This window comes from Ruditapes philippinarum, unplaced genomic scaffold (assembly GCF_026571515.1).
Source record: "Ruditapes philippinarum isolate M1 unplaced genomic scaffold, ASM2657151v2 ctg5861_1_1_1_1, whole genome shotgun sequence".
Classification (NCBI taxonomy): domain Eukaryota; kingdom Metazoa; phylum Mollusca; class Bivalvia; order Venerida; family Veneridae; genus Ruditapes; species Ruditapes philippinarum.
In genome coordinates this window covers 50,802-67,663 of record NW_026852809.1, presented here as the reverse complement: position 1 = coordinate 67,663, position 16,862 = coordinate 50,802, and the positions used below count along the sequence as shown (strand labels likewise).

General features: G+C 32.0%; 1 protein-coding gene across 2 annotated transcripts; it reads left to right on the top strand.

Moving 5' to 3' along the window:
- Positions 1–7,242: 7,242 nt before the first annotated feature.
- On the top strand, positions 7,243–16,453 carry LOC132725047 (guanylate-binding protein 1-like). 2 transcript variants are annotated; one of them, XM_060710045.1, is made up of 10 exons: positions 7,243–7,977; positions 8,248–8,313; positions 8,673–8,902; positions 9,087–9,214; positions 9,370–9,479; positions 11,287–11,702; positions 12,274–12,548; positions 13,790–14,011; positions 15,008–15,096; positions 15,447–16,453. In XM_060710045.1, the coding sequence occupies exons 2-10, from the start codon at positions 8,285–8,287 to the stop codon at positions 15,823–15,825; spliced, it is 1,878 nt and encodes a 625-aa protein (XP_060566028.1). In that variant the 5' UTR covers positions 7,243–7,977; positions 8,248–8,284; the 3' UTR covers positions 15,826–16,453. The 2 variants fall into 2 exon arrangements, with proteins under 2 accessions (XP_060566028.1, XP_060566019.1); XM_060710036.1 differs by having other exon boundaries at positions 15,008–15,104; positions 15,449–16,453.
- Positions 16,454–16,862: the final 409 nt, after the last annotated feature.

Below are 16,862 nucleotides of genomic sequence, written 5' to 3'. Positions count from 1 at the left end.
ACGTCAATGTAACGTTAACCAGACAAACCTAATAGAAGATATGTTTTAATATAACCACTGTGAAAGTATTGTATGGCATCATTTCGAAGGACGAACCCTCACATTATTTGTCACATGGTCTTGTCCATGAAGGAAAAGCAATAGTTGAAAGCAATAATACTGACATACGAGGTTGCGATATATCTTTGAGTTTCAGGAATCCTCCTTGAGTGTATGTCCGTAAACATTCGATTGAACAGTTGACATGCTTATATGTTTCATTACGTTTTTTCTAATATGCTAATCAAAGTGATTACTCTGATACAAATTTATATTTCATGAAGCGGATTTGTTTGTGGTTCACGTGCCGCAAAATACTGTGCCAAGTTTAAGCAGTTGTCAGTGCGATTGATATCTGTACAAATTTTAGCGTCAGGATAAAAATAACTTTACTATTTTCATTTTGTTGTGGTTTAATTCTTTTTATATGCCCGAAAGAATGTCGGGCATATTATGTTATACCCCTGGGGACCGTCTGTCCGTCCGTCCGTTAGCAATTTGGTTTCTGGAGCATAACTTACGTTCCATTTGGCCCAAAATATTCAAACTTCATAGGATGATTGTCCATATTGGGTAGAATACCCCTATCGATTTTGGGATCACAAGATCAAAGGTCAGAGTCACTATGACCTTAAAACTGAAAACAGTTTCCGGAGCATAACTTAAGTTACATTTGGCCCACAGTGTTCAAACTTCATAGGATGATTGTCCATTTTGGGTAGAAGACCCCTATTGATTTTGGCGTCACAAGGTCAAAGGTCAAGGTCACTATTACTTAGAAATTGAAAACAGTTTTTTGAGCATAACTTAAGTTCCATTTGGCCCATAGTGTTCAAACTTCACAGGATGATTGTCCATATTGGGTAAAAAACCGCTATTAATTTTTGGGTCACAAGGTCAGAGGTCAAGGTAACTATTATCTTAAAACTGAAAATAGTTGTCGGAACATAACTTAAGTTTCATTTGGCCCACTGTGCTTAAACTTCATAGGATGATTGTCCATATTGGGTAGAAGACCCCTATTGATTTTGGGATCACAAGGTCAAAGGTCAAGGTCACTATTACCTTAGAACTGAAAACCATTTCCTAGGCATTATTAAAGTTCCATTTGGACCACAATATTGAAACTTCAAAGGAGGATTGTTTTGTGAAGGAGGTAATACTTTATTTAATTCCCATGTCTTACAAATGCTTCATCTTTACTAAAAAAATCACTTTTGGGCATATAATGCTCCGCCTAGCGGTGCTCTTGTTGAAAATATGCGTTTTTAAAGAAACTCAGTGTATGCACTTACTCACAGTATAAAGTAGAGGAAAACGAAATCCGTTTTTCAAAAACGGTTATGAAAAGAGTTGTTTTTCTCTCTCTACCAGATATCAGTTTTCCTTACTGCAGTGCTTTGTTCGGGTTTACTTGTCAATAGATATTAAGTCAAATTTTGTACTTCGGATAACAAATACTTGAAGGTAAATTTTATAGATATAAACATTTTTTTATTATTTTAAAATTTTAAAATGTCCTATTATTTTTTTAGTTCTTTGTAAAACTATGGAGGCCCATTGACTGAATGCTTTACTATTTAGCTCAATAAGCAGAAACATTGTCTTACTGAAGAGGGTATCGAAACGGTAATCAAGGGGTCTCCGGTTCAAATGGTCATGTGCCTCATCGTTGATTCAGAAATATTGTTGGATTAATAGTCGGTTACATGCAGTTAAATCATTAAATCAACAAATATATTATTTTCACATCAAAGGATTATTTGCCCAATATTGGTTAATCGTCTAAAATCCTTTGAAAAATAATTTAACTTGAAGAGAATATTTGATGCTTGACCAGATTACCTCATCTAGCAGAGGAGGTATTGACCTGGCACTTAGTAATATTGTAATAAAACGGTGTGCGTTGGTTGATTGGATTTTCATCGAACATCAAGCTTTAAATCGACTTTCTAGCTTTACTGGTAGAGGGAAAACTCAGGTACTTGTAAAACAAGTATCATCATGTTTATCGATGGCGGGTTAAACTTCATTTAACAAGATCAATAACCATTTTCAATAAATCAAGAGCGCAGCTATATCTGTTATGTTAAATCAAACAGTTTAAATCTAAAAATATAAAGAATGTACTTTATGATTATTCTAAAAGCGCCTTATTATGAACCACTGTGTAAATTTTGACAAGACTTGACAGGATTAATTAATAAGGAATCCTCTACAAAAATGTAAGATTGAATGTTTCAGTCTGTTTCATAAGTAGTTGTTATGTCAGGGGCAAAGATATATCTGTAAATTGATGTACGTAAATGAAGGTCTTTCTTCACTGATTGAATAGAATAAACGCTTCGACATTTTCCGAAACTTTCCAAATAAAGACGACTTTTCTATGAGGTACTCTCTTGGATGAAGAAAATGAAAAATGAAGAGGAAACATTTACAGCTGACGATAATTTACCAGACAGGATATGCATACAACATATATAACATGTAGCAATACACAAAGCATACAATCATGTGAATCATTTAAAGGAACATAGACTACAGGATATAAATGCCGCCCAAGGAAAAATAAATTTATTGCATAATGAAACAACATACATGTATTTACAGAATACGGTTTTTACATGAAATGTTATGTCAGATGCGAATCAAATGAACCATGAAGATTATTTAAAACCCAATAAAGTCATACAAATAGCTAATGTAGTTCAATTTCTATTCATCGATGTTCTTTAAATTGTTATTTAAGAATGGATTTAAATAATAAATACCATTTACTTTGTAACATCCCTTGCGACGAATTGGAAATTTAAGTTCCTTGAGGACTATCCTTCACCTCGAGTTCTCATGTATATTGTCGTCCCGTCAGGCATTGATTTTTTTGACAAATTTCATCAAGTTTTAACATTTTACACTGACATTTCTGTTATCTTAATGAGGTCTGAACTCATTCACATTATATTTTACTTAGAAGTGTATTAAGCGAATTTACAAGTATATGTTTATTTCTTTATTTTTGTGGCGGGGTGACTCTGTTCCGTAAATGTTGACCACACTTTTAATCTATATTTTTGTATTTTATCATTTTTATGCTTTTTAATAAATCTGTCAGTCCTTTTCAAACACTCTTAAATTTTTAGATAACATATTTTTACTTGCGGTAATGCTGAGAAGGAATGGCAGCAGCACATCCCTATCTCAATACAAATTTAATGTACTGAATATAGTTTATTCTCTCCTGAATTGAGGTTGTAAGTTCTCAATAACGTTTCTTTAGATTAGGAGATTGACATCTTTGACATCTTCTCTCCTTATCCGAGACAAAAAGTCAGGATTTTGTATACGTGGTCTTTATAGTAACGCTGGCCAATGACGATCATTTACTTTAATTTCCTCCTTTTTCAATGTTTACAAAATGATTGACATTTGCTACAATTGACCATGTATCAACATCATATATGGCAAGTGTTACATAGTTAAATAAATCAACATTTTTGTTGTCTTTTGTATCTTGCAATGAATATAAATCTTATTGTTTAATTTGAATGTAACCATGAAAGTCATGTAACTGTAGGCAGCACCAAAAATCCACAGACCGAAAGTTTTAATATAATCAAGAAATAATGAGGAGTAGATGGATACATACGTTGGTTGAAGTCTAGGTGGTGGACGAAAATGAGGTTTAAGGCAAACAAAAGTGTCCCCGTATGTCTCTACGAAAACCAAAAGATGGTGCAAAATCTAAAAGACTTCTTCCGAAAATAATGCACCGTCTTTACATAAAATAAAAAATGGTAAAATATTGATCTATAAATATCAATCTGAATAAAAGTCATATATTTTTTTCAGTTTTCTGATTTCAATATATGGTGTGTCATGCCATGACTATCTTTAAATACGATATGTATACCATATTTACAATTACGATTTTCCGCCAGTACTAATATGCTTCTTATACTTTAAATATATACATATACTTTATTTCTGAATTATGTTTTATATATTTGCCTGAAATAATACACATAGGTCTAAAGTCTTCATCCTCTACCAGTGGAATTTGGTACAAAGACTTTCACTGTTAAATCTGTTATTGTAAATGACATGAGATGACATAAGTTAGATATCTCATTCGTTCTTTGTTTAACAACAATATACTTTCACTGATATTTCCAAAGGCCTGGGAATCAATTTTTATTTGAATTTAAAATCCTTAGATTTTGTAATTTAGTCACGCTTTTGCATTGTTTAACTCAATATTGTGTTGCCTAATAAGTCATACATATGGTCTTTCCTTCAATTGGAAATCAAATGCCAATGTCAATAAACTTCAAACCTTGTTTATCCATTATCAAAGGACAATTCAAATAAAATGTGTTCGCACTTGCGACCGATGATAAGTGCTGATTTTAGGTCATGGTCATTAAAACTACATAATCTCAAGATCAATAAAAACTAAAATCCTTCTTTATTTTATCAGATTTCGAAAGAGTAGTTTCGTTCGATTCCAATACGTTTATTGTCTGAATTGCACATTATAAGTGATAAGTGTAAACTTAGACAATAAGCGACATCCATATCGTCTCAAAGATCTTCGTGATTTTCTAAAGAGACAAATTATTGATAAGAAATGAAAGTGTAAATTCCTTTCAGCCTTAATTTAAAGTAAACAATTACCTCATTTAAACATCATTTAGCAATGTATATTCATCACATTCATAGGCATTATATTTTGAAAAATTGTATTCAACTCCTTAATCAATGATGTTTTAGGGAGCTAATTGGCGTGCCTTTGTACGAAATCGGTGATGGACCTTCAAACATTTCCCTACCGTAAAACAGACAGGATTTATAGAAAATATGCCTTGATATAACCACAGTGTCTTTATGGTCATGCTTTGCAAGAATGAGGTTTCATCATTAATGCCACATGGACCTTTTATGTAAGACAAATATCAAAGGCACTGAAATACGACATTACGATTCATTGTTTGCTTCTAATTATGCAAGGTAATTCTGAGCGTTAATGTAAGTATAAAGTCTGCAGGACTGTCAACATGCTACTATTTGATTTCTATTTGCTGTTCAAAATAATATCTATAAATGTGGTTTTTATTTGAAGGAGGGGATTTGTTTAAAACTTGCGCAAAAGTATTTAAACATGGCACCTAATCTCGGACATTGAGTTTATTGTGCACCCACTTTTAGATTTACCCTTGTCCGTCTGTCAATCAGCTCTAACGAGACAGTAATAATGTGGCTAGATGGACAATAGGTAACTGTTCTTTCTCTTTGATGCCATTCGTCACACATAGCTCAACAAGTTTTTGACATAGAGTCATGAAACTTTACAGGAATGTTGATCAGCATGTGCAGTTGTGTAAATGGGGTAAACGACATTGCGTTAAGCGTTATATTACCTGCCCTGTCACAGTATCAAACGAGTACTAATAAGGATTTAATGGAATTTCCGTTTCGTAAGGCTTCGCTTTTTACTTCAAGTTTTACATAGTATGCAGTGTAAGCTGTGGTGTTACAGCATTCATTTGCAGCTATTTGACGCTTGTATTACATATTAAAATTTGGTAACTCTCCGTTCTGGACATCGCCAACAGCGGGGGGGGCATTATGAAGGAGCGCGTATATGAACAGCCGTGACTTTTTGGAACGGATAATAGTTTCCCCAAAACGGCCGATCGGATTGCAACCCATTTCATTTAAAAAATTAAAAATATTTTCCCAAATTATATTTTTTTTAGATTTTCGAAAATGGATTAAAAAACCCCAGCCGAAATTTCTCTGATTAAAAGGCAAAAACATGGACACTCCAGTGTCAAAAAATTAAAAGTTTTTCCAAAGTATGGAAAAAAAAGCGACACAGCACTGAAACTTACATCATGGTTTACTTCAAATTAAAGCCCATTTATTGAAAAGAGTCTATATGAATGTCTTGAAGTCATACTATTTTCTACCAAGCATTAATTTAATATTAAAAGAAAGTGGGTTAAATTAAAATTATGTGTATCATTATAGTCTTTGGGGACCTTTTCTGTTGGGAAAATGTGTTAAATGGAGTTTAAAATCGTTATAACAGTAATTACAAGCACAGTTGCGTTTACTGAGTTGTAGGGGTATCAGTTACCCGCACTCCACAACATGTGCCCATTACTAACTCCGTTTTTGTGGGTTTACTTATTGTGCACAGAAAAAGGTATGCGATAGAAATTATCTATTTCAGATCCTAGTTCATTTGGTTGCTTTTTTTAATGGGTTTCATATTGTGACAAACAGGGAATGTGTTTTTTTTTTTATGTTTGGACTATTGATAACAAAAGAAAAAAGAACACCAAACCAAACTCGGCAATCCGATTTTATACTTGGGGGGCTACGCCCCCTCGTACAAATCAGAGAGCCTCGTTTATCAATTAGCTTTTTCTATTACTTGTGTAACTTAACCCAGTTTGTCCAAAAAATGATATTATGTTACTATTAATAAATTTTACGCCCATTGTACAAAAGCAGATAGCCTTCGTGTTCTCCCCCGATGCCTCTTTTCTATTTCTCTGTTTTACATAACAGTTTTCAAAAAATAATATTATTTTACTTATTAACATTTTTGTGACATTTTATCTTGCATAAATTTTCAAAGATTTTTTAAATACCGCCACAAAAGAAAACAGGAATTTCAAAGAAAAGAAACTAATCATCAACACCAATCAGGTTGCTACTTTAATTTGTAACAACCAAAACCCCATATCCTGTGCAACCCTTTTTCAAATTTAATAAAAATTTTTTTGTATTAAATTATGAAAATGCTTTACAAATTTTATTTCGCAATTTTGATTCATTTTATTTTGTATTTTCTATCTTATAAAAAAACCAAAATAATATTTCTCTGATTACTTAACATTTTCCCCTGCCCGTTTTGGGAAACAAACCCAATCACTTATCCCAAAAAAAACTTTTTAACAGTTTTTGTAAAAAAAATTATCTTTTTTCATGCCCCCCTTTTAAAAAAGTAAAGAGTTATTGTTTTGCTGTCGTCCTCTGGGTCGGTCCGGTTTAAAATAAAAACCCTTTTTCCCTTTAGTAATTTAAATAAAGCTTGGGCCCCGTAAGAAAAACCCTTAAAAACTTGGTTATATTGTTCATGAAAAAGTTAATTGCCCCCGGGAAAATTTGGGGGGCGGGGGGTCAAAGGGTCAAGGTCAAATTGACCATGAAGATAAAAATGGTTTCCGATCAATAACTTAACACGCCCTGGGATGTTTGCCCTCAGACTTCGTAGGTGCATTAGAGTTAGGCAGTAGATGACCCCACTTTATTTTTGTATCAGGGTTCAAAGGTCAAGGTCATATTGCCCTTGTACGTAAAACCTTTTCTGATCAATAACTTGACAAGCCATGAGCTGTTCGCCCACATGATTCATACAATTTATGCATATATTATTTGGTAAGATTTGTGATAACTTTGTCATAAAATTGCTACACAAAATTAACGGTCACAATTACCTAGTGACTAGTCATGACCAGTAGATAACCCTTATTGATTTTTTTGGTCACTAGGTTAAAAGTTATTCATAATAACCTGACCACATAACTTAGTGGCTGCCGATAGGGGGCATACATGTTTAACAAATATATCTTGTTTTACATTTATTTTTCGAAATTTTGATCTAAACTTCAAATTTCTCGGAATATTATTCAGTATTCAGTTAAAATCATTTCATAACAGTTATTTCTGTATATAGTTTTTTTTATTAGTGATAAAAATCCGTGTGCACGTTTAAAATGAAATACCAAACAAGTCATCTAAATAACTTTGAATAAAAAAAAATCTATTGTCAATTTTAACATATTTAGTTTTAGCTTCAGGTACAAGGCTTGATGATGGGTCCTCTCAAAGCATATTACCAAGAAAAATAGACAAGTTGGATAAGAAGTACGTAATTATGATATTGTTTGTAAATTGTTTTGGCCTACTTTTGACATTTCCATGACAGGGCAACAATAGGATAATACATCATTTTCTATACACATATAAAACATTTGAGATGTTCTGCTAAGTTCGCGTATTTCTTGGTCCTCTGTTGCTGTTTTTATTGTCAATCAAATCGCTTGCAAGAAAGTGTACCATTCAATAACACAACAAAAGCAAATGTTTCAATTTAAACTAATATCGAATATGTCAAATTTACGTCAAATATTTCAGTTCCGGCAATGGATGCGACAACGAATTACGGGAAAAAATGGTAAACGTGTCTGTCAGTCAAAGCCGGTAAGTTTTTTTTTTATAGATATGTGTATTATTGGAAGCCGCATTTAAAATACATCCAGATGTTTGCCATTCCCTTCGCCAATGTCGTTAAAATGCTTTGTTTGCTTTTTGTTTTAAAGAACTCATATGTCTGCGAGGCGACGACCAAGTATTACATGTTTTGTCTTCTGTTGATGTGTTTGTGATGTTTGGATTGTAATTTGTATCAGCGGTGCTATCCACTGTTTCCCGTTGATCTTATATGTCGTGGAGCATATATTGAAAAGAAATTTTAACATTCCAGTCAATTTTATAATATAAGAACAAAAAAAAAAATCATTTGCTGAATCATTTAGAACAATTGGTGATAAAAATTGCAGCAGGTGGTCTCCAAATGATTTGGAAATTTTCCAATATCCCATGTGCTTGATCAGCGCCATAAGTGAAACAAACGAAAAAGGAGAAGAAACTAAAATACTTTTAGAGAGCCAGGAAAATGCATTTGATCAAATAGCAAAGATTGATTGGCCAATGGTTGTTGTAGCCGTCGCAGGTTTGTACAGAACTGGAAAATCGTATCTAATGAATCGTCTGGCGGAGTCCAGCAAAGGTAATTAACAGAGTATGTCAGCGTAATGTTATCTTAATCAAATTATTTGCGTATTTTATTATTATTACAAATTAATTGAAATGACATATGATAATGTTACATCGTATTTAAACTGTTACTTATCGTTATGCCAATCAACGAAATGTAAGTTAAAGTTCTGTTTTTTTTGTTAATGCTGATTTAGGTTTTGCGCTGGGAGATACAATTGAATCAAAAACCAAGGGCATTTGGGCATGGTGTAAAATACATCCCAAAATGTCGAACACTGTTTTGCTGCTTCTTGATACCGAAGGACTTGGTGATGTTGACAAGGTATGAATAGTTAATTCAAAATGATATTACGGTAAAATGTTACAAAACAATATTACGTAATCAATATAAGTTATTGTACAAACTAATTACAAGCTTATCACTCATGTATTTTAGAACTTGTTTTAAAGTCAATTACTTATAATGGTATTTGACAGGGTGACCCCAGTCATGACAACAAGATTTTTACCCTAGCGACACTCCTTTCCAACTGTTTAGTTTACAACATGAAGGGCGCTTTTGATAACGATGCCGTCTCTAAACTCACGTATCCTTTTTATTTTAACTAACATGACTGTTACATTGGTATGCGAATGTTTTATAAAACAGGGGTATAAGTTCTTGGTTTCTAGAATAAAAATTCAATTTTAATCAATATAGAATACTATCTATGCTATGATTATTCATGATTAGATTAAAAACAAATATACACGAATTTTTAGAGATAACAATTAAGTTCCATCAAAACATCGATTATTACTTACATTAAGTCAGAATGTGTTTTGTGTCCCTCTGTAAGCATATGATATAATAATATATCAATAATTTAAAAGTTAGCATGTTTTGTCTGTTCTATGACAATGATTACTTTCGAGCAATGTCGGTTACCTTCGGTTTATATTCCGTATATACAACATTATCTAGATAGTGTAGTATGCATACGGAATATATATATAACGTAGTATGTACACAATATATACCGTGGGTAACGGGCGATGATTTTTTTAAAATCTAATTTCTTAAATTTCTCATATTGCGTTTTTACTGTAATTCCATTCCTTATCGGGATCAAGTGGGCGACCCTTATTACATGGCTACTGGTTATGGACGTTAGCTTTTGGTCATGTATGGAAACTGTCAAGGTACATTACGGAAGGTCGGTGGTTAAATATCTGACATAATAAAGGGACAAATGAGGACTTCGTCTATAAAAAAGCTGGAATGTCACCGAATGGACGTTACATTATCGATGTGACGTAAAACCTAAAACACTTACTCTCAAGTTCTTTAAAATTGTCCTCAAATGTGTTAACGACACGTATTATGCCAAGAAAAACATACTTATATCAAGAACCTTAATCATTTCGTCCAGTGTCCTTTATTCTGATGCTTTTGTATTCAAATAAAACAAGATACAAATGACGTTTTTCTTTCAATAATCTTCAAAAAAAAGAGATAACTATATACAATGGAACCTGTCTAATCCAAACTCGTCCGGACCAGAAGAAAAGTTCGGATTAGAAAGGTTTCCGGATAAGAAGTTTTTTTTTACATGTTTGTTCATGTTATTGGCAGAATAGTTTAAGGAAAGAAAACGGAAATGCATTTGAAATTACAATATTAATATTTAATTTTTACAATCTCTTATCGTTCAATAAGAATCATCTGTTTATTAAACATGTCAATACAAAAATAGATAAATAGAAATGAATAAAGAAGCAAAAATATTTTATCTTCAAGGGTATATTAAACAAAAAGCTGAGACATTATTAAATTATTCGTACCAGCATTTGTCAATTGTTGTTTACTCTTATCCGGTTCAGTGATTGTCCGAATTCACTGACAATTTCCATAAATTTTCAATACCTAAACACATGTCATTTAATTCGTTACAAAAGAATAAATGATATTTCTATTGCATCATATATGTAGTAAATAAATATGTATCGAATTTTGATTGGAAACATTGACTTTTTATAACTTTATTGATTAACTAGATTTTCATGTTTAGCTGGATTAATTTAGTTATATATAAGGGTGTTAGACCAGTGTTGAGTGAGAGTGTTTCAAGTCAGTCAGTTTAGTTGTTCTTTGGTAATTCTATCGTAATTGTATACTGATGGTGGAATAATTATGATTTTTTTACACTGCAGAATTAATTATATCTTGCGCTTTATTAAATCATTGCTCAGAGATAACGAAGCAATATAAATAAATGTAAATAAATAAAATAAACAAAGCAAATAAACAAACAGATTTAATCTACGAATACGTTTTAAGAAACGTCATTCTGTTTAAGATTATCTTTTAAAAATATTATACTTATGTATGTAACAACTTAACTAAAATACTAGATTTGTAACAGAAATGGCAAGTAATATAAGATTTCGTGGACAATCGTCTGAGGATAACCAATCGATCAATCTAATACTTCCTGACTTCGTTCTCTGTTTGAGAGATTTCAGTCTTAAATTGATAAAGGATGGAAAAAAGATAACAGAAAACGATTATCTTGAGCAAAGTTTAGCGGAGAAAAAAAGCAAAGCAGACCAGTTCAACAAACCAAGAGCATGCATCAGAAAATACTTTTCGAGACGCCAGTGCTTTGCTTTTCCAGTTCCGGGTGATGGTGAAGTTCTTGAGAATCTTGAAACGTTGAGTTTTTACCAGTTATCTACAAGATTCAAGGAAGTAACTAATCGATTTACATCCTATATATACAAAATACCACCGAAGAAATTGCTTGCAAGTAAACCAATAAATGGACAAAGTAAGTAATAAATTACCATAACTATTGAAAGTATGTAATTAAATCTTGACATACATACATAGCAACATTTTTGGCGTCGCTTTATATTGTATTTAAATGTTTTTGTTTAATCACAGACTGTCCAACACGGTAAATCCCCATCATTACTTTAATTCAAAAATGTGTTTGAGGAATGTATGTAGTTCGACTATTAGTTACCTACATATCTTTCATCACAGATTATTTAGTGGACATGATGTCGCAAGCCTATTAGAAGTTAACTATTTTCAATGAACATGAGATGCCTAAATTTGGAACAAATTTCGGTAGTCTCATTATTACCTCATAATCGATTCCAAAATTTTGATTGTATTTTTCAGTATAGGAAATTGTTTCTTCTAAAGATTCCCCTGAATTTCCTCTTCCATTAGATACGAGCTTAGAATTTTTACTCAGACCTCATTATTCTTTTATGCATTCAGAGGAGTTCTTTTTTTGCACCACATTATATTCATCCTTTACCTAGATTTAGAGTTCTTTATCATTTTTAGAACTATCCTTTACCTGAAACGATCTTTTGTCCGTTTTAAAGTGTTCGTAACATTGGCTGACCAATACGTCAAAGCAATCAAAGACGGTGATGTTCCAGATGTCGATGACGCATTTACAGCTGTAGCGAAAATAGAAAATGCTAAAATTGAAAAAGAGGCTCTAGATTTGTTTGAAAATGAAATGAAAAAAGTAATGCTGCCAGTCTCTGAAAGCGATTTGGGGAAACGTTACACAAGCGCACAAACGAAAGCTCTTGATTATGTTCGACAGAATGTTGTTAATGATTTTCAAGCAAAATGTCTATTTCAAGCTCAGGTAAGAGACTATAAACGAGGTCTATGTCATGTAAGGGAATACTTTAGTTTCCATCCAAAGTCTAGTCATTTTGTCGGGAATTTATTAAAAGTATTGGTTCTGCAGTATCTTGATTCGGCTGGTAAGTTCTTGATTTCATTATAGTATTTTGACTACAAGCATATAAAAGTCTTACATGCTAAAGGCTCAATGCATTGTGGGTTATTTTTGTTTTGCACAAGTTTAATATTTTCCATGCGTAAAGGATCCATTTGTAAATATAGAAGGAAGTCATTCTATGGTGCATAGTTCAGAATAGATGCTTTTTTAGATGACATAATGTAAACAAGTTTAGAAGCCTTATGGTCAAGGTCAAACTTGAATGTCTAAAGTCATAATATGAAAGTGCATTGAAAATTATATTTATTCCATATGTTTTATGTTTTAAAAAAGTGCAAACATGAACATAAGTTTGATTACATGTACATAATGGTTTAAATCCATGTCCAATGCTTATCACCTGGAGAAAGTAGCTCTAAAAGTGAAATAATGTGTCACAAAAGTAGCATGATATAAACAAAAGTTGCATTTTAATATTTTATATTTAATTAATGTAACTTGACTAATTGCCAAAAAGCAGCAGAAGTGGAGATGGTTCAGGTCATCGGCAAATGAGTAACACATTGAAAACTACATCAGACACAAAATTATAAAGAGTTGAGAACCAAAAAATAGAAATATTTCTGGGATATGATGGGCATTTGAAATAAGTCAATGCTGTGTTGAATAATATTGTACTTTAAAAGGCCACTTGAGTATTTTAGAGTACAATGTCACAAGGGTACATTGATGGTCATAAATCATATCATTTATGGCTGGATTTTCAATTAACTAGGCATAATACTTGACGACTTGTCATGATGGATAATAATAATAATAATAATAATAATAATAGAAATAACAATAATAATAACGTTTAACTTGATTAGTTGAGTCCGTGATTGAGTGATAAAAATCGCCGGTTCCATATCATTTGGCTGTTATCGCTTGTGGTTCCTTTTCCGTCATGGACTTTGGATTATGTCATGTGAGAAAGATATCCAGCTAAGTTATGAAAGGTATGTGGTTTCTACTTAGGTGCCCTTTTGTGTCTAAAATAATTTTATATAGTGACACTTGAGGTCTTCTATCACCAAAAACCTTTACAGTCTCGGTGTGACTAAAATCCAACTAGAAATAAACAAATTTTGATTTCTTTTCAGAGGAAAATGGATGCAATTTGGTACGAGATAAAATCAACTAATGAGCAAAAAGTTCGAGAAAAATGTGAGAATACAATGCAAAATTTGTTTGTCAAATACCTTGAAAAGAGTCTAGAAAATCGAGATTATGAAACAGCAGGTGGTCATGAAATATATAAGCGTGATGTTGAGAAAGCAAAAGATAAATATTTCAGTATTCTCAAAGACTTCAAGGAGAACGAGGTTTACAAATATTTTGATATTGTATTTCTATATTTCTTTAATTTCTTTCTTTTAATAGGTTTTACTGAAAATGATTGCTGCTACCGGGATTCAGAAAACGGTTATCATAATTCGCCCAGATTTAGAATGCATTTATATTTAAACGCACAATTTATATTTTCAAAAGATACATGTGATAAAAATCGTTTTAGCATATCTAAGTGCAAAATGCACAGATGTGCCCTTTTGAACAGATAGTATGATGATCATTGTGTATTGCTATTCACCATATATTCAACACAAAAAGACTCGCGCTAAACTTAACATGAAATTCTATCCAGGAGTCGTTTTGAAAAACAAATATTGCTTCCATTAGTTGTAGGTAATATCAGCTGACTGACAATAATTTGTTTTAAAAAAGACTCTTTTCAGAAGCTATAATGACCAGAACTTAGATATTTGGATCGTAGCATTACATAGTGCACATAGCCTCTTGATTCACCGTGTTGAATATAAACTTATATTGGACATTTATTTTATTTGAGTACTCAATTATAAAAATGCACATAGTCAGAAGCAAATATATTTTGTATGTAGCATTGTCCAGTAGGTCTCGTCACACGTATGTGCATCAATGCCCTAATGTTAGATATTTGAAATATAGCATAACCGACTTTAAACACTCCAATGGGCCAATTAGTTTAATATATAAACGTTATAAGGCCACCACACTTGACTATTCTTGTGTAAAAATAGTTTTTTTAACAAGCAGCATTGCCTTTTAGACATCCTATAAAAGTGTCAGTTGTGGTCCTATTTTCAAGGCTTTTATCTTTAAATAAGTGAATGTCGTTCTTGCCTTGCAATATTATTTTTCTAGCAATAAATATGAGTGATCTCTTGGCATTATAATTCTCTTGTTTTATGTGCTTCCTAGAATAGACTTGTGTCTTTTTGCAATTTTCAAAGAAATCTTAAAGTATTCATATGGTTAAGAACTATTCATTCTTTTCATAGATTTTATCTACATGGTACAGATTTGTAGAAAGTATGACCAAACCTGAAGAAAAAATAATTGAAGCTGATAAAAACATCTCACAGAAAGAGAAAGAAGGTATTTGTTAATTGCCTTTATATAGTATTAAAATTATCCAATGAAAAAAAGTTTGATTAACTGTTTGATAGTCAAATATGAAAATGATACTGACTCACTAAGCATCAAACTATCTGTACCAATCACCTCTCTGCTTCATTTTCCACCCGTAGTGTACTTTAGATATGGTCCAGATTCTTAAAGAATGACAGTAAATGATAAAAATAGTGTTTAGAGCTAACCATATTGAAAAATGGTTGTACACTCTTAAAGATATTTGTTATTTATAAAATATGAGTCAAATAAAATGCTTCGATAAGCATAACTTTCGGTATAGCATTCACAATTATTAATTCCCCTTTCAGCCGAGCAAAAGCAAAACCAAGAAAAACTTGACATATTATGGAAGCAACGACAAAAAGCTCAAGAAGATGAGTCAGAAAAACAGATGAAATACTTAGAAGATCATTACAAAAAGCTAGATAAAGATCGTCGTGAACAGCAAGCAGTAGATGAAGAAAAGTATGAAGCATTTTTGAAAGATAGGTTGGAAAAAGAAGCAGCACAAAGGGAAGTCGAACGCTACAAACTTGAACAAGAAGCTGCAGAAAAAGAAGCTGCACGCTATAGAAAGGAACAAGACAACGCTCGTGAGGAAGCCGCGCGTTTAAAAAAGGAAAAAGAAGAGAGACAGCAACAGTGGATGGTTACAAGAGTGTGGAATGCGTTCTGGAATATGTAAGCCATACACAATTTGTTTTCGTGGTCACACTGCGAACGTTTCCGATTAAGTAGTTACACACATGTTTTATGTAGTCAAATGGTGCGATATCCATTTAATATAACTTTACTTTGCACTGTGTCATAATTATAAAGAGGATTTCATTGTATCGAGCTCATATTTGATTATAAAAATGATAACTTTAAAATCATAGATAAATCGACATTATATCTCACATATTATTCAATATATCTTTAATATACGAGTTCCGTCCTGCACAAACGGATAGTAGATTTTCGAAATCAAATCATATTCTTCTTTCAATATTTTGAATTCTGTCTGCTGTTCGTTTTAAACTTTACAATTTAATTAGAAATAATTCAAAATGAAAAGGATGATTATATCTTTGCTTAAATGATAGGATGTTACTTTAGATTACGATTAAAAAAAAAACAATACAGTTTTATCAATAATCAATGGCCAATTGCTTGACTGTTTTCTTTTGTCTGTTTAGACATTTAGATATATATTTCTTAAATTACAATAAATACATTGTGAAATTTGTTCAAAGAAGCATGATAAATGTAACATACAAAATATATATTCCTTATTGTTAAAACTATATAAGAATAAAATTTACCTAATAAGTCACCGTCTTAAGTTATATGTTCTTATATCGGACATAAGTAAAGTGAACCCAGGTTGGTGCACATTTTACAGTAAGCGTTAAATTAAAGATATATTTATATATATTAGATATATGTTTTGTGTAAAATTACATGCCAAGTATTTGAGCTCTGGGCATCAAAGTTACACTATAATACTGAATATAATTTTCCTTTACTACACAAATGATGTACGAGAGGTTATCCAAAAATTTATGAATTTTTTAAATATCTCTTGAACGACAACGTGTATTGAAATAAAATGTTATCAGCATACTTTGTAGACAATAATCACACATTTTGAAAGGAACAGTTAACTGCGACAATAAAATGATTTTGTATCGCTTTTAAAGAGGCACATACACGACATCTGACACATGGTAGACAAGCGCA

Bases quoted from the DNA above. Each gene is read 5' to 3' on its own strand.
- LOC132725047 (XM_060710036.1), top strand. From the start codon at position 8,285: ATGGTAAACGTGTCTGTCAGTCAAAGCCG. The intron at 8,314-8,672 runs GTAAGTTTTTTT...TAAAAATTGCAG, and splicing joins GTGTCTGTCAGTCAAAGCCG to CAGGTGGTCTCCAAATGATT. The intron at 9,480-11,286 runs GTATCCTTTTTA...CTAAAATACTAG, and splicing joins GATGCCGTCTCTAAACTCAC to ATTTGTAACAGAAATGGCAA.